The 23,304-nt window shown below is 37.8% G+C and overlaps 1 protein-coding gene across 9 annotated transcripts in view; it reads right to left on the reverse strand.

Annotated features, from left to right (window-relative positions):
- The window catches only part of LOC136833471 (insulin gene enhancer protein ISL-1-like), a 567,526-nt gene that overhangs the window by 81,139 nt on the left and 463,083 nt on the right, over window positions 1–23,304 (reverse strand). For 8 of the 9 annotated variants that reach the window (XM_067096209.1, XM_067096159.1, XM_067096004.1 and 5 more), the window contains one exon: window positions 945–1,013. The exons of the other annotated variant lie outside the window; for it this stretch is intronic. In XM_067096209.1, coding sequence (XP_066952310.1) covers window positions 945–1,013 — 69 coding nt within the window. The remainder of the gene's footprint in view (window positions 1–944; window positions 1,014–23,304) is intronic. 9 annotated transcript variants of the gene reach the window in all.

The raw sequence follows: 23,304 nt of genomic DNA on the forward strand, positions 1-23,304 counted from the left end.
CAGGAAATAATTTATTATCTGACGATAAGAAAATCTAGAAAAATCCATAGTAAAAATCTTATCGAATTTTTCATAACCGAACCTGATTCGAAAGGACACCTCCGAGAAAGAGAGATGGCTTTCAAAAATGCCTTATAGCACGAGCAAAAAAAAAAGCAATAAGAAGTTGGGGTGGGGTTGAAGGGCGTGGGGAGTGTATTGCACAGAATAAACTTGCTTCTTCGAAGGACGAAATGTTAAAACTTGCACAACAGAAAGAAAGATGTTCCCAAAAGATGAAACATTTATTTTAATCGCTCAATTTTTTTTTCACGGCTGTGATTTTCAAACATTCTTCTGGGAGAAAGAACGTTTTAAACGTCGGACTTTGATTAAATAATAATATAATAATAATAATAATAATGTAATAATAATAATAATAATAATAATAAAACAACAATAAATAATAATAATAATAATAATAATAATAATGTTAATAATAATAATAATAATAATAATAATGAAACAAGGCGATATTTGTAACCATTAGGCTTTAATATCGAATAATTAAATAACAGCAATGTTTAAAAACATTTATAATAATAGTTAAAAACCATAACCGTACGTAAATATTTGCAAGACGCCATTAATGTTTCTTTTAATTCAAGATAATAATATATGTAATAATACGAGATCAATATGTACTGAAAACAATAATATATAAAAATTAAATTAACCTTGTGAAAAAACAGTATATAAGTAAAACGAGACGAAAGAACAACTCAAGACTGAAAACAGTATATAAGTAAAACGAGACGAAAGGACTACGCACTACAACCAGGAACGGTTCGAACCGAGAGCGAAAGACGTGTGAAAAACAGACTGGAAAAAAAAAAACTACTACTGCAGAAGAGAGTAGATTGTCTACCGAAGAGTTCAATTTTCTACTGGATTTTTCTACTCACTTCCATCTCTGCCTCTTGCAGCAGCAACTTTTCCTCAAACAAGCCAAAGGGACCTTTTGCAAGACGGCTCTGAGTCACATGGAAAACAAACAACAGAGAAACAAAGATTAACTTTCCGAGGATTTTCAGGTGGGTTGGAGGAGGAGGAGGACGAGGAGGAGGAGGAGGACGAGGAGGAGGAGGAGGACGAGGAGGAGGAGGACAGGAGGAGCCGGAGGACGGTGAGGAGCAGGAGGAGAGGACGAGGAGGAGGAGAGGAGAGGGAGGAGGGGGAGGAGGAGGAGGAGGAAGGAGGAGAAGGAGGAGAAGGAGGAGGAGAAGGAGGAGGAGGACGAGGAGGAGCGGAGAAGGAGGAGGAGGAGGAGGGAGGAGGAGGAAGGAGAGGAGGAGGGGGAAGGAGGAGGAGGAGGAGGAGGAGGAGAGGAGGGGAGAGGAGGAGGAGGAGGAGGAGGAGAAGGAGGAGGAGAAGAGGAGGAGGAGGACGGGAGCACAGGGCAATAACTGAAAATAATCATATTAATTCATTAAAAATACGGTTAGCTTTTTAAGGACTGGAGACGGATATTTTATACAAATAAAGGTAGGAAGACATGTCTAAATCAAATCAAAAAGTCGTCCAAGAGGACATAGCATAAAACAAAAATAAAACAAAAAATAATTATAAATATTCATTAAAACTACAGTTACCTTTCAGGACTGAAGACGGATAAGATAAATAGAAAAAGGTGAGAAAACATTTCTAAATCAAGAAGTCGTCTAATAGAGCACGAAAGTAAATAAACAAAATAAATAAAAAAATAAGTAAACAAATGAACAAATAAATAATTACGTTAATAAATAAACTGATCAATAAATTAGGACGTAAAGAGGACACTGCTCAACTGGAAGGGTAAATGAATATATAAAATACAAGCTGAAAAATAACAATCAAATGAATAAACATCCTTATACATCTATACCTTCGTTTATAGATGTATAATTATGAAAAAATCAAACGCTAACTGATGGAAAAAAGAATAAAAAGGACACACAATGTAAGCGTCGCACGAATTTCAAGTCAGAGCATAATTCTCTAAACAATTAAAACTCTGACATTTGCTTAAAATAAAACCAACAAACGAAAAATACATTTGAATTATAATAAAAAAGGTAAGGTTAAACTAATCTTATTAATACGTAAAACGAGAAGAAATGATAACGAGATAATATTGCGTCTAAGGAAGACTTTACAATTATAAAACAAAACCATGAAAATCAATAGAGGGACAATACTAAACGAAAAAAGTAAATACCAATAAATAATAAACAAATAAAAAAAGATAATGACAAGTAGTAAAACATCCCATAAATCCTTCACGTCAATAAATACATAAATGAATACAAATATAAATAGAAAACTAAATGAACACAAATATAATACAAAACTAAATGAACACAAATATAAACACAAAACTCAATCTAAAACGCGAAGAAATGAACGACAAAAGAAAAATAGCACACAGAAATAAAAAAATAAAACCGAAGGACACACGTGAAAAAAAATTAAATAAAAGGAAAAAAAAAAGCAGAAAACGGGGGAAAAATGTAAAAATAAACGTTCGGAAGGGGGTTGTGGCGAGATTTTCAAAGACTTTAAATACATTTCCATATTAAAAAAACCAGAGGTTGCGTATGCGGCCGCCTTTCTCTCTCTCTCTCTCTCTCTCTCTGGAAAAGACTCGCAGAATTCCTCTATTTTATTGGAAAACAATAAAACGTCAGGATTCGTTGACATAAATAACATGGGAGAAATCGGTATCATGATGACGTCAGCATAACCCTCTTCCCTTCTTTCTATAAGTTATGGTAATTTGACTTTCATCTTTTTTTGGAACGGAGGACAGCAGGAGCGACGGGTAGGATGGGCGATGTAATGAAGTTTTTTACTAGCCCAGGTCAGAACAGACGAAAGAACGGTGAGGTTTAACCATAAGAGAAGCGAAAACTTTTTTTTTTTTTTTTTTTTGCTCTTAGGAGGAGGGAAGGTTATGAGTCTGGAAAAGCAGAAGCAAGAGAATTCCGAAGCTTGGCATTAGGACAGAAACAGTAACGGAGATGTGTGATCCTAAGTGAGTTATTAATGACTTTAAGGGAACCGAATGATTTTTTTTTTTTTTTGCTGTTAGAAGGGGGGGAGGTTATGAGTCAGGAAAAGCAGAAGCAAGAGAATTCCAAAGCTTCGCATCGGGACTGAAACAGTCGCGGAGATGTGTGATCCCAAGCGAGTTATTAATTTTCACATAAACTAGCTAAATGGTTTTCATAGCATTAAGAATTGTATGTGAGCTGTATTATTAGTAATAATAATAATAATAATAATAATAATAATAATAATAATAATAATAATAATAATAATAATAATAACGGATGTAATATAAAGTAAAAAAAATATCAAGACAAAACAAAGTTCCCTTTAAGTCTACTCCGTCAAAAATCCCCACTTGACTGATCCAAAGAAACAGAAGGTAGCGCTACGGCTATGGATGCAGGATGGGTTTAGGGGAAGGGTGGGGCAGAGGGAGGAGGGACTTGATATAAAGAAATGCTTTCCCCCTCTCCCCCTCTCTCTCTCTCTCTCTCTCTCTCTCTCTCTGTCTGTCTCTCTCTCTCTCTGCCTCCGCCGAGGGCGCGTGAGTTTGTGCATTCATTGACTCCATCCATACCCGATTGGCGAACAAGAATGGTGGCGGAGTCGGACGTAATCAACCGGAAGAATGTCGCCGATTGTCGCCTTTTTCTCCGCCCGATTCCTGATTAATCTACTGCCGCCGAGTGCCCAGGGAGGCGGAAAGGTGTCGCTCCTCCGCTCTCTCTCTCTCTCTCCTCTCTCTCCGCGAAAAGAGGCGGGGACCGAGATTAAAGACGGGTGCGCTCAAAAAAAAAAAAAAAAAATCTTTCTCGCTGATTCTTTCTCTCTCTCTCTCTCTCCTCTCTCTCTCTCTCTCTCTCTCTCTCTCTCTCTCTCTCTCGACTTTCTCTCTCTCTCTCTCGACTTTGCTCCCTCGTTTATAGATAAAAAGGGAATAATAATAAAAGATGGGCGTCGACTTTGGTCGTTTTTCATCATTATTTTTTTTATGGAATATTTCCCTGGAATAGTTGCGGGCACACCCATCGGTTCCTAGGAATAGTTATAATGCATAGATAACATTGATATCTTTGCTGCTATCGGAACTTCATAGATTAAGTTGAAAAACAGACAAAATGGCAGGGGATAAAGGGAATAAAATGAAAAATGGGTAAAATAATGGAACATGTACAATATATATGTACATGTATGGACACACATCTGAAAATAAGTAATGACAGAAGCATTCATCGCTTAGCCTATCTATAGCAAATTGCTGAGACAAAAACGCACAGGTATCAGCATTACGAATATACCTCTTCACAGTCAGTCCATTTGTTATAAAAATAACAAATACAAGACACATGCAACTGTATTCTTCTTTATTTACCAAAAAAAAATGGGAATAACGGTTGCTTTAAAAGCACAATGATCTTTACCACACTTGCTAATTATATTTTAATGACTTTTTTAATTACCCAAGATGTTAAAATTTTTTCTTTGCCTTTTAACATATTTTGTTATCTCTATCCGCATTCTGTATTTGTAAATGGCAATCCGCTTAAATAAGGTATATTATTATTATTATTATTATTATTATTATTATTATTATTATTATTATTATTATTATTATGTAAGCGACCCATTACCATGAAAACAAATGCAAAGTGCAAGCACCTGGGGAGGAGACGCAACTATTTTCAACCTAAATTTTTCTGAGAACAATAACTACTAGTAATTAAGCCAGGTAAGAACAATGTGAATTGCGTAATTCCCTAAAGTTTATTGCTTTTCGGCACAACATGCTTAAAGCTGTTCACTGCTGCACTAATATACATAACGAGTAGTATAATTACTCGGATAAAGCAAGGCCAAGAGAAAGAGAAGGTCTGCTCACTTCCCCCTAAATCCCTCATGTAGGCGGAGCTTTGTCTACCTCCTTATTGCGTCAGCAGGCGAATTGCGGTAATGGTGGTACCTCTAAGATACGTCATCGCCTGCGCAGTTACCCCCAGGTGGAGGCGACTCCACCCAGTCAGGGCAGACCTTGTCTCTCTTGGCCTTGCCAGAAAGAACAAGGATAAGGACCATCAGAACTGCAACAATCTTTTGGAAGAAGAAGAAGAAGAAGAAGAAGAAGAAGAAGAAGAAGAAGAAGAAGAAGCAGCAGCAGTAGAAGAAGAAGAAGAAGAAGAAAGAATTAAATCTTAATATAACAAAACGAATTAAATAGACCTATATATGACTTATTAAAACAAAGATGAAAACAACAAAAGGCAACAAAATCTGACACACGACATGACTTAGCAGCCATGAACAGCGGCACATTCGCTCCAATCCGTTGAACATTTAAAATGGCACAATTTTGCGATACTAATTATGGCGAAATTTCATATTCACAGAAGTAAAGCCTCGTTTATGAGATTGCAATAACTAATTTAAGAGCATTCTTTACTCCCTTATCACATTTTAACGTTCGTTTTCTGACTCTCATCCACCTAAAAAACGAGATGGTTTCTGTGGCGACAAATCCTTAAAAATTCACCAATATCCACCCTAAGCTATTCAACCGTTTTGGCCAAGTTTCATCAAAATTCGTTCATCACTTCTCGAAATATGTCATTAACACAAAGACAGACAGACAGACAAACAGACAGACAGTAACACAGACACAGGTGATCACATTACCTCCTCCCAACTTTGCCGGTAAAGGTAACTAATAAAAAAAAAGTTACTAAAGACATCATCATCATCATCTCCTCTCTCTCTCTCTCTCTCTCTCTCTCTCTCTCTCTCTCTCTCTCTCTCTGTTTCTCTCTGTTTTCAATTGTCCATCTATATAAGAAGAGAGAGAAGAATACAGGAGTGTGTGTTTGTGTATGGTGCAAACGGGAGGTTGGTAGAGGAGAGGGAGAGGGGGGGGAAGGGGGAGGGGAGGGAATGGGGGCGAGGAGGGAAAACAGAGAGTAGTGAGGGGGAGAAAAGACGTGGAGAGTTTCATCATAGTAATGTAGTTGGATGGCTTTTGGGTGACACTCCACACTAAATTTAGGAGCAGCAGGAGAAGTATGTGTGTGTGTGTGCGTGTGAGTGTGTGTGTTGTGTGTGTGAGTGTGTGTTCTACCTCGTGCCTTCAGCCAGTTCTTCCTGGTTCTTTATTTTTTCTTCATATTTCTTCGTTTTTTCCCTGTTCTGTCTTTATCTTGTTTTATGTTATGTTTCTCATGTTTTTATTTATATATTTAATTCTACGTTTCTCCTGTTTTTTCTTTCCCTTTTTATAGTGTTTTAGATTTTAGGTTAACTTCCGTTTCTTTTCTGTTCCACTTCGCGTTTCTCCTCTCATTCCTTTTTCTTTTGTAAATAGCATTCTCCTTCGGTTTTTCTCATCTCTGGCAATACGTTTTTCGATTTTTACTTACCCTTGTATTCTTTCTGCTGTTTTTATCTCCTCTTTTCACTTTACATCACGTTTCTTCGCTTCTTTTTCTAGAGTTTTTTTTTTATCTTATTCTTTTCCTTGCATTTCAAAATCTTTCTGTCATACCTTCTCTTCTTTCCTTTCTACTGCAATCTTCAAAAGTTTTTGCTTTCCCCCGTTTTTCACTCTCTATTTCCCAGAGCATTTCGAATCTTCATCCGTATTTCCCATCTGAGTTTCTTTTCTCCCTTTTTCTTTCTTTATTTTCATTCGCTTTGATTTCCTTCGTTCTCCGCTGCTTGCTTCATCCAGGCTCCCTACGGTGTGTTTCTTTCATTTTTGTTCTCTTTTCATTTTACTTTCTCCATCTTCCCGATTGGCTTTCATTTTCGTTTTCTTACCAACATTTCCTCTCATGTCTATTTTGAAATATTACAAGTATTTCTTTTACGATTGTTCTCTATTACACTAATATCTTGAAAGACTGTCAATCTTTACACTTTCTGCGATTAACTGTGTCTAATTTTTTCATTTTTTCGTATACCTTTTTTTTTCTTTGAATCACAGTTCCTCGTTGGACGGGTCGGTAGCGTTTTCCGAAAGCACTCTGCTGAGCCCGCGTTCGATTCTCCAATTGCCAATGAAGAATTAGAGGAATTTATTTCAGATAGAAATTCATTTCTCGGTATAATATGGTTCTGATTCCACAATAAGCTGTAGGTCCCGTTGCTAGGTAACAAATAGTTCTTAGCCAGTCCTCAATCCCTTCCAGGCAGCTCCCAGTGGTTTGGTTAAACTAAGGTATAATTTTGTTTTTTCCTTTTAATCACCTTTTCCCATCTTCCTGCGCGATGAATCTTTCGTTAGGAATCTTCCTCTCTTTTTCTACAAATCGACCTGACGTAAAAAGGCAATAAAAGGAAACTATGAAACGGGCCATAGCCTACTCTCAGCGAACGAAAAGGTAATATAAGGTTTTATTCAGATGTAATGCTGGAAATTCCCTTCTAAATGTGCATAGGACGGAACTAAAGAACGTCACTTACAAAAAGAAGTATATGATAATTTCGCTTCTCTCTCCCTAATAGGGTATCTCAGTGTTTATAAAAGCCCGTAAACACGCACTGCATTTTCGCGTTATATTCCCATATCCTACAATATTTAGTAGTTCACAAAATTCATTTAAGTTTTAGGTATATGATCACATTACACCGACACATCTTTATATGTTATACATATTTATACATCTTTATATATCTGAGTACGTTTTATGTACAAGGGGTTCATCCACGATTCAACAGTTAGTGTGAGAACTGCCTCATCCTTTCTCAAGAACAACCCCTCCCCCATAACCATTTAGTAAAATAGCCTTATTTAAAAAAAACATACATTGAATATTTTAACAGTGTTTTTTTGCAAAATTTTATATTTCTTATTTATTTTACGTTATTCTACAGTATTCTTCAATAAGGCTTACTCTTCCCCCATCCAAGTTTCTTAGTGGAAATCAGTAATTCGTGAAATACATAATTCAATGACTAAATATATATCTTTCTCTCAGCTCCTGACTCTAGATTCCCCTATACTTTCAGCTTCTAGTTTTCTCCCTATTATTTGGATCTACCTTCACACCTACACTTTGCCAGGTCTGTAGAGATCAGTTCCATGTTCTATTGACCTCTGCTGGAGAAAACTACGGTGAAACACTATTTTTAGTTTCTCTAAAGAAAACAATGTGCCGTCTTTGCCCTGTCATCCGCACTTTTCTGTCCTCAGACCTTAGAAACTACTGACGCTAGAGGCACAAATTCGCCTGTTGATCATCATCTCAATCTCAAACATACCTAGTGCAGCCCTCTGGCAGCTATAATTTTATTTTCTTTAAGGTTAAAGTTAGCCATAATCGTGCTTCTTGCAAAGATATAAGATAGGCCACCACCGGGCAGTGGTAAAAGTTTCATGGGCCGTGGCTCATACAGCATTACACCGAGACCACCGAAAGACAGATCTATTTTCGGTGGCCTTGATTATACGCTGTAGCGGCTGTACAGAAAAACTCTATTTCTTCGGCGCATTTTTTTTCTTGTTTTTCTTAACTTATCCTAATTATTTCCTGTAATGGCTTTCGAAAATTAAAAAGAAAAGAGCAAGTGTTCAAATTACTAAATATCGTCCACAGCTCTATGGAAATGCAAAGATTAGAAAATAAAAAAGAAAAACCAGAATATAATTTCCCGGTTCACTGCGTCGTATTTTACTATTTATTTTTGGCCATTTCTTCCGAAATGCATTATGATTATTGCATAAAATTCAATGAGTACAATGCGAGGAACTGCGAGGCCTGAAAAAACAAAGACGAATTCTTTGTAAATGCGGGCTTTGCTTGTTGATGATTTTCTTGGTCAAACTAAAAAAATCCAAGTCTCTATTGTGGGAATAAAAGAAAGTACCATACTAAAGCAAACCGAATTAATGGTGTGGGGAAACATTAGGAAAACAAACCCGCAATATCTTAGAGAAAAAACATAGAAAAAAAAAAACAGGAGAATGCTTCTGTTTCAGACTCCGTTCCGCCATGGCATTCTCTTCCCCCCTCGTCCAGCAGAGAAGCAACGCATCACTTTGATTCCATCTCCGGATGACACTTACGACATTGTGGCCTTTACGTCCATTTAGCATAGAGCCCAACCCCACATCCTTTAGGGATAGGATTCTCGACCTTCCGTCACGGCGGTGTTTAGGAGCCCCGCTCGAAAACACGAGTGCCCTCGCTGCGGTGGGGCCCAGTGCCAGAAATATGTCCATGTGACACTGAATCAACAAACAGTGCCACCGGACCCAGGTGTCAACCACCCTACTAACTCCCCCTCCCCCTTTTGCCTCTTCCCCCTCCTCCCCCCCCCTCCAACAACCCGTCTTCCCCGCGACAGTTCAAGACCTCCCTATCACATCGACCATGCTTGGTTCTTATGTTCCCCCTTCTCCTTTTTATTCTTCTTCTTTCTTTGCATATCATGATTCTTCTTCTTCCTTTCCTTGCATATCATGATACTGCTTCTCAGACAAGCGAGATGCGGAGTTGCACAATGTGCATTATCCTTGGTGAGGTGTCACTTAAATTCTGACGGCGTTAATAATAATAATAATAATAATAATAATAATAATAATAATAATAATAATAATAATATTAATAATAATAATAATTAAAAAATACTCATAGTAACATGAGTCTTAAAATGGAGAAGCAAATCCACAGTTATGTATAGGTACATATATATAGATAGCTTTCGGGAACTTGTTCGGTTCCCCTTTTAAAGTTCCCGTAAGCTATCTATATTGATTTATCTTTAAATATATGCACATATACATAACTGTGGATTTGCTTCTCCAATAATAATAATAATAATAATAATAATAATAATAATAATAATAATAATAATAATAATAATAATAGATGAGAAGAATAAGAAGAAAAGGTCCCTATTTATATAGTTTAGAATTATCTCTTCTGTTCATGATTATAGCTTAGTTACATATATTTCTTAAATCATGAAATGATTAATTTCATGCAATAAAAGGTACTAAATCAGTTTCAATAGCGTCATTAAATAAAACTTTCCCTTTAGAGTGTCGTCAGCAACACGCCCATGCGCAGCCAACGGATGTACGATAACCTTAACAAAGGGCAATAATTTAGAACATAATTTTTCCCCTTTCTGACATAGATATTTTTAGCCTTTATAATGATTCAGCTAAAGTACGGAAATTCGATGCCACACGGCAGTTATTGATTACCGTATTATCTTCTCATTATTACCCGAAATGTGGATTTAGTCATAACTAACAAGCCTCGCTGAACTAACTTCCGTGTTATAAATTACGAGCTCGATGGCGCGCGCGCTGCATGCGCTGGAACAGGCACTTTGCCGTCATGTCTCTCCACCACTCCCCTCCGATCCTGCCACACGGGGCGGACAAACAGGTTTGCAGGAGGGAGGGTGGATGTGTCACGTCTCCCCTACCCTTCCCGATCCCCTATTTACCCCACCCCTCCACCTGGGGTGGACAAAACTGGTTTGCAGGAGGAGGTGGATGTGTCATGTCTCCCCTACCCTCCCCGATCCCCCTCCACCCCGCTTCAGGGGGCGGACAAGCTGGAGTTGCAGGGAGGAGAGGTGGATGTGTCATCTCCCTACCCTCCCGATCCCCTGCCAGCTCCGCCCACCCAGGGTGGATGAGAACAGGTTTGCATGAGGAGGGTGGATATTGCCCATGTCTCCCTCCCTCCCATCCCCTACACAAGCCCCCGTCCCACCCAGGTGAGCAAGAACGAGATATATCCACTCGGATTTTATTATTATACAAGATAGATAAGAAATATCTATGTAAAGAAAACAGGGGAATGAATAAAATTAAATGACATATCTGGATATTAAGGATCTGCGTAGAAAAAGAAAATAACATAAACAAACCCTGGGGTACGAAAATTCTGACAAATACTTGATAACTTCAATACCACAAAAACATACACGTACACTAAATGCACAAAGTTACGCTTCTTGCCAATCGTTAAGGAGAATACGCTTGTCATTTTTTTTTATGGTGCAAAGACAAATAAGTTTCTTTGTCCAAAATCAAACTCAATTCGTTGTAGGAATCGTCAATAAATTTCTTTTCTTCAGTGATGCTAAATCAACCTTAAAAAAGCAAAGGCGAATTAAAGAGGAAATGAGAAATCGCCACATCCCGGGACACTGAACGTTTTTGGACTCATCATCACGTATGCAAGACGGACGCGCTTTGAGAGAGAGAGAGAGAGAGAGAGAGAGAGAGAGAGAGAAAGGTGATGTAGAGAAGAATACATAATTTAGGCCGAAGGCCAAGTAAATGGGACCTATGAAGTCATTCAGCGCTGAAAGAAAAATTAAGAGTGAAAGGTTACAAAGGTGTAACAGGAGGAAAACCTCACAGTTGCACTACGAAACAATTGTTAGAAGAGAGTGGAAAGTAGGATGGAAGAAAGATTTCAAAAGGAGGTACAGGAAAAGGAATGAAAGGGCTGCGGCCAGGCGAAAGGACCATTCAAAAACCTAAAAAGTGATGCCCCACACAGTACCACGCGTGTAGGTGCACTGACAATAACCCCACCAGCACCCACGGGAAGAGAAGGTGACCTTTTAGTAATCCCACGTCAGTAACTGAGTCACCACAGATTAAATTACCTTCCTTACCCATATTAACCATTTGTAGGAAAGTCCCAAGAGGAGAAAGTGAAGACAAACAGAAGCGAATAAAACCACTTCAATATTTACTGCGAATCCCATTTTCGCTGCGTTTTAATGGAGGACTCTGCTGCTGTTTCTCTAAGTACCACGAGAAAATCAATTATTATGACGATAAATCCGGCACTTTGTGTTGTGTGCAGTACTCCGAGTGTAATGAATTCTCCCCAATAAATAAAAGACCCGAACCTGATTTCTTGCAATATTTCACAACGGCTAAATTGATTTTGGCTATAAAGCTGGCGATTTGTCAACTGAAGTGCCATCAACATAGAGAAGGTCCATTCTCCGAGTTTACATTGCGATTTTAATATTCAAATCACTACTTGTATATATATATATAGATACACACACATATATATTTATATATATACTGTATATATGTATACACGCAAATAATGATTTGAATATTAATATCACTGTAAATAGACTTATATATATGATTTGAATATTAATATATATATATATAACTCAATATATATATATTTATATATATATATATATATATATATATATATATATATATATATATATATATATATATATATATATATATATATATATATATATATATATATATATATATATATATATATATATATATATATGTGTGTGTGTGTGTGTGTGTGTGTGTGTGTGAGAGAGAGAGAGAGAGAGAGAGAGAGAGAAGAGAAACCGATGAGACGCATCACTTACATAGTTTAACTTCATTTAATTAATGTTTATTTTGAGCTACGGAGTAACAGCTACAGCCATCTTTTGACTTTCTTATTTACAGAGCTGAACTATACTTATCTTTTTTTTTATTCTTCTTAATATCTTTTACCTTTGCAAGGGCTAGATTCAAAGTGATACGATGACAGTTTGGTAAGAATACTAAGAATCAAGAAATATACCATAGGCCAGTGTTCTAAGAAGTCTGAACCGCTGTGAGGAAGATAAGTTGGTAAAAGAAGCACAATTTAGAAGTTTTTGGAGGAAAGAGGACAAGAAGACCAAGAAGGCGTCAGAGGAGTGGGACAGGAGGGGTCCTAGTATCCTGAAAGGACAATACTGTGCGCAGGATAAGAGGTAAATGGTATAGTGTTTGCTACGGAAGGATTGGCTTGGCTTGTAGAATTTAAGCCAACGGCCAAGCGCTAGGACCTAAGAGGTCATTCAGCGCTGAAAGGGAAATTGACAGTATGAAGAGGTTTAAGGGTGTAACTGGGAGGAAAATCTCGCTGCTGCACTGTGGAAACAATTGTTTGGGAGGGTGAAAGCCAGGTGGAAGAAAAGAGAAATATGAACAGGTACACAAAAATGAAAGAAGGTTGCAGCTAGGGGGCTGGAAGGGACACTTCTGAAGAACCTTAAGTATGCCACTGCAGTGTACCCGTGGTGCACTGACGGCACTAACTGCGCCCCCCCCCCCGCCACGCCCCACGGGGTTGCGAGGGAAGGGACGTGCTGATGAGGGTGCTCAGTTCTCTAAAAAATAAATTTGACTTTTAAAGGATAAGTAGAAGTCATGAATCGCCTTTTGGCAGTTAATATTAACAAGTTAAAAAGAAATATGCCATGAGATTCTTTTTCTAACGCAGCGACTGACTCCGTGCTTCTGTTATGACGATGCATCACAAGTTAATAAAGAAAAATATATGGAATGAAGATTATTTCACACGAAAATTTGAGCAATTTCTCGCAAACAACAATAAAAAAAATATCTACACATGCGCCTAAAATAATCATCAGTTATAAAAAAAAATCCCTTGTCCCAAAGAATAAAATGCCATGCTTCTCTCTCTCTCTCTCTCTCTCTCTCTCTCTCTCTCTCTCTCTCAACAATGAACAAAAAAAAAAATGATCTATACGTGCCTAAAATAATCATTAGTTATAAAAAAATCCGCTGGCCCAAAGAATAAAATACCATGCGTCTCTCTCTCTCTCTCTCTCAACTCCTAAAGCAGCAGCTTTAGTTACAATCATTAAGCCAATTAGAGACGACATATACTACGCAGAATTACTCGGTTATGGCATTAGCATGTGAAAGCCGACATATAAAAAGAAAATATGACCCAACTTCTCTTCATTATCCACTCGATGAAGACATCCAAAGTCAGTCCTCCAGCTTGATGCACAGCTTAATGGAAGCTTTAATTACACAATGGATGTTAATAAACATACTATAAAAATAGCGCGGGCGAGTTCCAGCGAGAATGAGTAATGGAGAGACTTATTCGCCGGGATTATGATATGATCATTATTTCCCGAAAGTGTTACACGAGCAAGGAAAAGATGTAAATTCCTCATTAGCGTTAAGTAACAAGAATAAAATAAAAACAAAAGAAATAAAAAGAGGATAACAATGCAAAATGCAGTAATGGGAACGGAGGGAAAATCAGTAACCATATGATGTAAATTAACTAGGGAGAAAAACCGAAAGAATGAAGGGGTGGGGAGGGGGAATTGTGAGGAGAGGGAAGGGGTGGGGAGGGGGAATTGAGAGAAGAGGGAATGGGGTGGAGAGGGAGAACTTGAGAGAAAAGGGAAGGGGTGGGGGTTGCGGAATTGATAGAAGAGGGAAGGGGGAGGAAGGGGAAATTGAGAGAAGAGGTAAAGGGTGGAGGAGGAGGGAATTGAAACAGGGAAGGAGTGGAACTGAGAAAAGAGGGAAGTGGTGGGGAGGGGGGAATAGAGAGAGGGAAGGGGTAGGGGAGGGTGAACTGAAAGAAGAGGGAAGGGGAGGGGGGAATTGAGAGAAGATGGAAGGGGTGTGGAGTAGAAAGAGGGAAGGGGGAAATTGAGAAAAGAGGGAAAGGGTGGGGAAAGAGAAATTGAGAGAAGAGGAAGGGGTGGGGAGGTGGAATTGAGAGAAGAGGAAGGGGTGGGGATGGGGAATTGAAAGAGGGAAGGGATGGGGGAGGGGGAAACTGAAGGAGGGAAGGGGTGGGGAGGGGGAATCGAGAGAGGAGGGAAAGGGAGGGGAGGGGAGGGGAGGGGGAGATTGTATTGCATGACATCCTCTATTGACAAAATGAAAAAAAATGTAAACGTAAAAAAAGAGAGGAAAATTTCTCTTACAGATTAGTATTTAGGGGGAATACCAAACAGCACTTAGCGGAGTGTTTGCCCTTGGCGTTTCACGTTTGCAAACTACAAAGTAAACAAGTCATCATGAAGTCTGACTCCCACTCTCTCTCTCTCTCTCTCTCTCTTCTCTCTCTCTCTCTCTCTGTACTTACTACCACCGTTGCTGAAGAAATCATGAAGCTTATCTGTCAGCGAGTCCTTCTCTGTTACTATCGAAACTATTACTTATTGGTACTACTATTATTACTTATACTACTGCTATTTTTTTTTTTTAAGAGGCCTGCTTCTCTGTTCGTCTGTCTGTCTTTATTTGTACCTACTGCTACTACTTTTCTAAATTCCTTCTCCACCAACTACTTTTTCTATAAGGATGAAAGTAGAAGGATTCTGTTTATTTTATAGTCGACCCATAATTCTCTCTCTCTCTCTCTCTCTCTCTCTCTCTCTCTCTCTCTCTCTCTCTCTCAGAATGAGAGACTTTTTTTTTGTTAAACAATGGTTAGACGGCAAAATTGAGAGGATATATGAAATAACAGAAATAATTTAGACGACACAATTGAGATGATATATGGAATAAAAATAATTTAGGCGACAAAATTGAGAGAATATATGGAAAAATAAAAAATAATTTAAGACCATAAAATTGAGATAATAATAATAATAATAATAATAATAATAATAATAATAATAATAATAATAATAATAATAATAATAATAATAATAACCGAATAAAACTAATAAAACATTGAAAAGATATAAAATGAAAGAAAAAAAAATTCAACCTCAAACCATACAAATAGGGGGTAAAATACAAAGCGAACCTTGCAAGCGAACAGACGAAACATTACTACGAAAACCCAAGACCCAAGAGAACCTAGTTCCTGATGTTACGTTTCCATCGCAAGTGCTACTGCACGTAATTAAGCCTGGCGGCGTTACCCACTGAAAAAGTGGCCACTGCTTCTGCCATATTGGTTTCTGCAGTGTCCTGTGAACCATGATTTACACACAAAGAACCCAGTCAGCGGACATGAGCCGTTCATGCTCCTAACAAGTGTGAAATAATGTACGATTTAATTAATTTCATGGCTAACTATCACAGGCACCTTTTCCTAATGTAAATAATGAGTATATTTACAGCCTGTCTGTACACTTGTGCTCAAACGTGACCATAAACACTAAGATAATTAACGGAACTTTCGTTAATTACATATAATATACGTTCGTTACCCATGATGGAATTTTCGTGTACTTTAAGCAATAAAACGAAAACACACGTGAAAATATTTTGGTGTTCAAACATGTCTGCATAATACATACAATCAACAACATTCGTATAACCTAATGTGTAAAATGCATATACGTAATACCGGTCGGGCATCCACTGCTGTATTGTATGTATGAATGTATATATATGTATGTATATATATGTATGTATGTATATATATATATATATATTATATATATATGTATGTATATATATATATATAAACAATCATGCGTAAAATAAATAAACGTATAGAATACATAAAAAAAATCTTTACCTTGGTTTATCACGAATAACGGACGGATTCTCGCTACCGCCGAAGCCTTCGTGAACACGCCACTTCGCTCTCGAAATAAGGAGAATGAATTGGTAACTGCAGCCGGAATACGGCTGTAATCCGAGAGCAATAGAAAGCGCCTTTCAAGCCATTGTTCCCACGCTCTTCTTTTGAAACTGAGGAACGCATCGCGTGCGCGTCTTCTATCGTGACTCACTTGCCGAAGCAATTTCATTTTTATATTCTCTCTCTCTTATTTTGGGGCCTTTGACGTGCTAACTCTTCCTCCGTTCTATTTACTCTATAATGACGGCGTATAAAAATACGACGAGAGCACTTGTAACGACGCCCCGGTAAAAGAGTAAAAAAAAAAAAAAAAAAAAAACCCGCGCGACACGCGCGGTTACGGCACGTGACCCGTACGGGTATCAGGTCGCGTGTCCATTGTTACCGGAGCATGATTACGCTTACGGTTTCGCTGAAGTGATGCATTACATGCGTGAATCCCGGTCGTTATTGCGCTGTTATGGGTGTGGGAAACTAATAGCAGTCGTGATTGTTATTGCGGATCGGTTTCCGACTGTGGGATTCGGGAGTCCGGATATCGAATCCTTCGGCGGTTACCGCTCGCGCTGCTGGCCGGTTGAGGTTGGTTTACGCGTACGGAATAACGGTTTTTTTTTTTATATATAATAAGCAGATAATGCCGCTAAGGAACCAGACCTTTTCGTTCTGTAAAAGACAGACAAACAATATTGATGTTTACCAGTTAAACATTATTATTATTATTATATACAATAATAATGATAATTACTATTATTATATTATCTTGAATACAAAAAAACCATGAGGGAAAAAGTACATAACAAATGCGGAAAATTTTAGTTATCGTTCCTCCACATGGTGTATTTAGAGTGGTTTCTATTAATTCAGTGCCACTGCGCAGCTTTGAAAGAAACAGCGCTGTAAAAGAAATCATTCGCATTCTATAAATATTTGCTGTCACTACCAATATAATTAAGACTTAATTCAGATTTTAGGCCCGTCGATGAGCCGAAACTTCTCTGGCAATGGTAAGCTGTGTGGTACCGGGATACTACTGTCCTGAAGATTACCGACGGCACTGGGATACGTATACCTCATTCCTAGCAATAGAGTATCAGTCAGATAGTTGTGAATCCCTTGATAAGGGAAAGAGTCACTAAATGGCTTTCCCTGTTTTCTGTTTCAAAGTGAGGAAGTCAGATATTATAGCACATCCAAGAAGCGGGAAAATGTTTATGAGAAATAAACGTATGATACTGAACATCTATTATTATTATTAATATATTATTATTATTATTATTAATCAGCTTAAAGACATCCGTTTAATATAATTTATATTCAGCAGAGGTTCAAAAGCTTAACCAATGCTGAGAGTAGCAATACTAAATAAAAAAAAAACCATATACTTCGGGCTAAGTCCAAAAGTGACGACACTAGTAAACTCCAATAAAGATATTTTAATTCAATACTATTTACCCAAAATCTTAATGTTTTAGAGATAGAGAATGAAATAGAGAAGAAAAAGAAAGTACAAAAAAAAAAAACATGTGGAAGTGTAATACTTAAGTCTGCACAAAAAAAATCTAACGCGTCTAATTGTAAAGACGTAATTAACGCAGGTAATGACTACGAAATCAATAAGGATAATTATATATATATATATATATATATATATATATATATATATATATATATATATATATATATATATATCTCTCTCTCTCTCTCTATATATATATATCTCTATATATATATATATATAATGCCTGTGTGTGCACATGGAGAGAGAGAAGAGAGAGGAAGAAGGCATAGCATATACATATCTACACTCGACTTCCATGTATATACACAGCATATATGTATATACACATACAGAGTATAGCACATACAACTTAATGGAAAATGTTTTCCCCAAAACCGCTGCACGCCTCAAACATATTTCGCCTAAAAGCTGGTTCCAGTAAGTAGTGTGTTTGTGAGTGCGTTCGCGCGTAAGAGCCGTGCATAGGTAGCATCCGATGCCGATGAAAATGTCATCAAATGGCGGTGGTTCCGGGGACTGGGCAACCCGCCGGGGAAGGGGAGGGGGGGGAGAGAAACAGGAGGGCGGGTGGGGGGATGCTAAGGCAGGAGAGGCTGGGTTGTAGGAGGGGGGACTGGGATAGGAACCCCGAACGCTTTTTGCGGTTATGGGAGTTTGAAAGTGTTTTTGCAAAAATGTTTCTCTCTTTTTTTTTTTTTATAAATGCTGGGCTTTATGGGCACTAGGTACTATCATGGGCTATATGCTTTAAATAGCGTTGTCGTAAATGAGTTGGCAGTAAGAAGGTCAGGCAGCAAATATTTTATAACGAAAATATTCGGCGATAAGCGCTGCGCCCAGAAAAGTTTTATGTGAAAGTGAATGTGCTACATGTATATATATATGATATACGCTTGGAGATAAAAGCATGCATTAATTCTACAGGAATTCGTTTTATACCAATGATAAAAATATTAAACAGTAAAAAGTAAAGGAAAAACTACACACATCAATCATTTTAACTATACCAGATGAGATTGTGAAATAAAAACATAGTGAACTGTTCGATGCTAGAACACAACAAGGAATAAGCGAGATTAGAAGGACGGAGTATGATAGAAGAGAGAGAGAGAGAGAGAGAGAGAGAGAGGGGAAGGGAGGAGAAAGAGAGAGGTCAGATGTCAGAGAAGAAAAGGAGATGAAGGTAGCATAAGGGGGAACAGGGGAGCATATGTGTGCAGGACCACCACCTGTGTACAGACTAAAAGAACCTGGCACTCTCTGCTGACATGGAAACGAGTGGTTTCCAAATACATTTTTTTGCATCTTTTTAATGTTTAACTTTATTTTGTCGTAAAAGAAAAAACAGCCTTTTTAAATTTCAGTTTTCTTAAACATCAAAAGGATTTTGCATTCCCTTTTTCATACATAAAAGTTTATGATTAGTTTCCTCAGGTACCGAAGTACTTAGTAGCGATTAAAAAAATACATTTTTACCAGTCTTGGAAATTCTATTATCTTTTTTTTTTTTTAGGGGGTTTAAACTTTTTCTTGCTGAACATTGTTTTATGAACATGCAAAATTTCTCTCATTTTTTTTCTAAGTGCTATACACAAATTAGGAGAACTTCCCGACGCACTAATGTTTTTCTACTCAACTATGAAAATATTCTTTGCAGCTTTTTCCAGTTACTTGAAAAGTTCCTCAGAAGATATAAGGCTAGTTCTTGAAAAAAAATTTTAACCCTTTCTTTAGTGAGACATCCATCAATTCTTTATGAACAGCCGAGTAAGCTGATATTCTTTAAGGTTTCAAAAGAGGAAAAACTTTAAATATCAGTGCACTGCAATTAAAGGTATGCTTATGAAGCATAACAATATCGAAGGAATAAATGCGACCTGTGCTACAGATTCGTATGTACAAAACAAATCATGCAAGCATTTTGTCTATAGGTAAGATATCAATACAAAAGCAACATCGATAAAAAGTGAAAAAATAAAGTATAGATTTTAGGGAGATATCAGCAAAATAAAACTTCCATAAAAGCAGTATCAACAGTAAAAATTCACAACTAAAGAAGAATAGCTGTGAAATGAAAAGAAAAATAAAATGTGAAATAAAATAAACCACATTTTGTGGGAACAATGAAACAGATCAGCCAAAAATCTAAAAAATACCATTAATCAAAAAATGACAAAATGAACAAGGGGAAGAAATACTGTTTACTTAAAAAAAATATTGTACTAAAAAAAACTCCCTCCCCTACATGAAATATGAAGAATTCCTAAAAGATCATTTTACAATAGATACGGCATATCATTTCATTAAGACTTCAGTGAAAAAGTCTTCCAAATCCCCATCTGACCCTCTTGAAAATAAAAAGAGAGGTAATAAATACACGAGATAGGAGGGGAAAGTGAATTAAAAATGAAGAATATATTTAAGAAAAACACTGACAAAGCAACACTTCCGGAAACCCACACTTAACAGCAGTGACAATAAATAAGGAAAATAAAAGACAGACCATTGACCAAATCACATCACCCAAAGTAAAATATATTTCATCAAGACAACAACGAGATGTCTTACGAAATTCTCGTAAGAATCTGAATACAAACAGGTAAAAAAATGCATGAAGTTTCTTCGGTGCAATCGAGTTTTCTGTACAGAGTATAATCAAGGCCAACCGAAAATAGAGCTATCTCTCGGTGGTCTCGGCATAGTGCTGTATGAGCCGCGGCCCATGAAACTTTAACTACGACCCAGTGGTGGCCTGGCCTACGTCGTTGCCAGACACACGATTATGACTAACTTTAACCTAAAATAAAATAAAAAAAACTACACTAAGGCTAGGGCTACAATTTGGTATGTTTGATGATTGGAGATGGATGATCAACACTGCAATTTGCAGCCCTCTAGGCTCGGTATTTTAAGATCTGAGGGCGGACAGAAAAAAAGTGCGGACGGACAGACAAAGCCGGAACAATAGTTTTCTCTTCCACAAAACTGAAAATGAACCAAGTGGATACGGGCGACAGAGAGGAACACCGAAAGCAACGAATGAAAAGCAATCAAATATTTAAAGACACAGCCATGAACTACTAGGAATGGAATATAGAGTTCAGGCCAAAGGCCAAGCGCTGGGACCTATGAGGTCATTCAACGACGAGAGGAAAATTGAGAGTAAGCGGTTGCAAAGGAAAACCTCAAAGCAGTTGCACTATGAATCAATCGTTAGGAGAGGATGGATAGGAAGATAGAAGAAAGATAATATGAATGGAGGTACAGTAAAAGGAGTGAAGGGGTTTGCAGCCTGGGGCCACAGGGACATGCAAAGAACCTAGTAAGGCCACAGTGCACTACGTGAAGTGCACTGACGGCACCATCCTACGGGGTCCATGAACTAATATCCCAACAACCTAGGAAGGACAGAATTAAAAAAAGAAAAAGGTTGTAAGTCTTCATAACCGAAGGTTATACTGACACGAGAGGCTTGCAAAATCACGATACGAAATCCAGTACATATTCCAGCAACGAAGAAACAACCGGGTTTCAAATTATTCACAATAATAATTTGAAATAAAAAAATACACAATCCACTAACAAAGAAATCAAAACTCCAAAATCACCCTCAAAAACATTAATAACAAGACACAAATGTCATATAATAAAAATGTCAAAAATCCCAATAATAACAGTAATAAAAAAAGATGCCAAGAGTTTTTATACTCACGTGTTGTACAGCGATCATCAGGGCTTTGGAAAAGCAGGTCAAATTATAATTAACCAAATACTTAAATAGGGAGCTATGAATTAAACTTCCAATAATCTAAGTCGGCCAGATTTTAAACGAGGAAAGTTAAATATACTTCAGGTTTACAGACCACTGAAATGATTAACGGCTCTCTGAGCTGGCGAAGGATAGACTTATTTTACGTGGCTAAGAACAAACTGGTTTACCCAGCAGCAGGACCTACAGCTTATTGTGGAATCGAACCACATTATACCGAGAAATGAATTTCTATCACCAGAAATAAATTCCTCCAAATCTTCATTGGCCGGCCGGAGACTCGAACTCGGGCCTGGCAGGTCTTACCACAGCTCTACCGACTCTGACGAGAATTTAATTAAGGATGTAATTCTTCATAAAATCGAAGGTTCTCGAGACGTCAGGGACTTCCAATATATTCGAAATTATAATCTGAAATAAAGACAAAAATACACATTCCAGCAACGAAGAAACAAAAACTCAAAAATCCCCCACACAAAAAAAAACAACAACAACAAGACGCCAACGAAATATATAAAAAAAAAACTGTCAAAAATCCCAATAAGAACGGCAATAAAAAAAAAAGTACGAGATGCCACGAGTGTTTATACCCATGTGTTGTACAGCCATCAGCAGCGGCTTTGGAAAAGCAGCTCGGAATTAGCTGCTAGCGCTGCCTTAATTAGCCGGGTCTTGTGGTCCTTCAACTGCATATACTGGCCGTAAGAAAACAAAATAAAAACACCCAAGAGGCACTCGGAGTTGAACTGTATAAACAAGGCAGGTAACTTGAGATAAACTGGGGAACAAGAGGGTTGGGGAGAGAGAGAGAGAGAGAGAGAGAGAGAGAGAGAGAGAGTGGGGATGGAGTAGGGACAGGGGGGGATGGAGAGAGGAGGAGGAGGGAGGTGGGGAGGAGGGGGAGAGAGAGAGAGAGAGAGAGAGAGAGAGAGAGGAGAGATGAAATGCGAAAGAAAGAGTCTGGGTGAGAGAGAGAGAGAGAGAGAGAGAGAGAGACATCATCATATTTGGACAGTTAAGACCACAAAAGTTCAGCTCTCTCTCTCTCTCTCTCTCTCTCTCTCTCTCCTCTCTCTCTCTCTCTCTCCTACACACAATAAAATTCCAATTTAGCTGATATAAAGATGGAAGAAGTAAACCTCGACATATAAACATTAAGACATATCGAGTCTAAGACAAACAGACATATGAGATCCCAACTGAATTTTATTTCCTCTCATTGAACTGTCTTTGCATATGATTTTCATAAAAGTGAAATAATTTGGTCATCAATCAGTAACGAAACACTGTGAAAATGACAGTCGTTTTTGAGTGAGTTTTCTTAAAACAGCGCAATACTTTTGCAAGATCTTTGTGACTCTTATATTGAGGCAATCTTCATTCTGCACAGGCCGATGGGATGGGCAACTCCATGCCCGAATATAAAAAAAAATAAACAAGTAAAAAATGCGACGAAGTTTCTTCGGCACAATCGGATTTCCGTACAGCCCATACAGCGTATAATCAAAGAGCCACAAAAACACATCTATCTTTCGGCAGTCTCGGTATAATGTTGTATGAGCCGCGACCCATGAAAC

This window comes from Macrobrachium rosenbergii, chromosome 1 (genome assembly GCF_040412425.1).
Source record: "Macrobrachium rosenbergii isolate ZJJX-2024 chromosome 1, ASM4041242v1, whole genome shotgun sequence".
NCBI lineage: Eukaryota > Metazoa > Arthropoda > Malacostraca > Decapoda > Palaemonidae > Macrobrachium > Macrobrachium rosenbergii.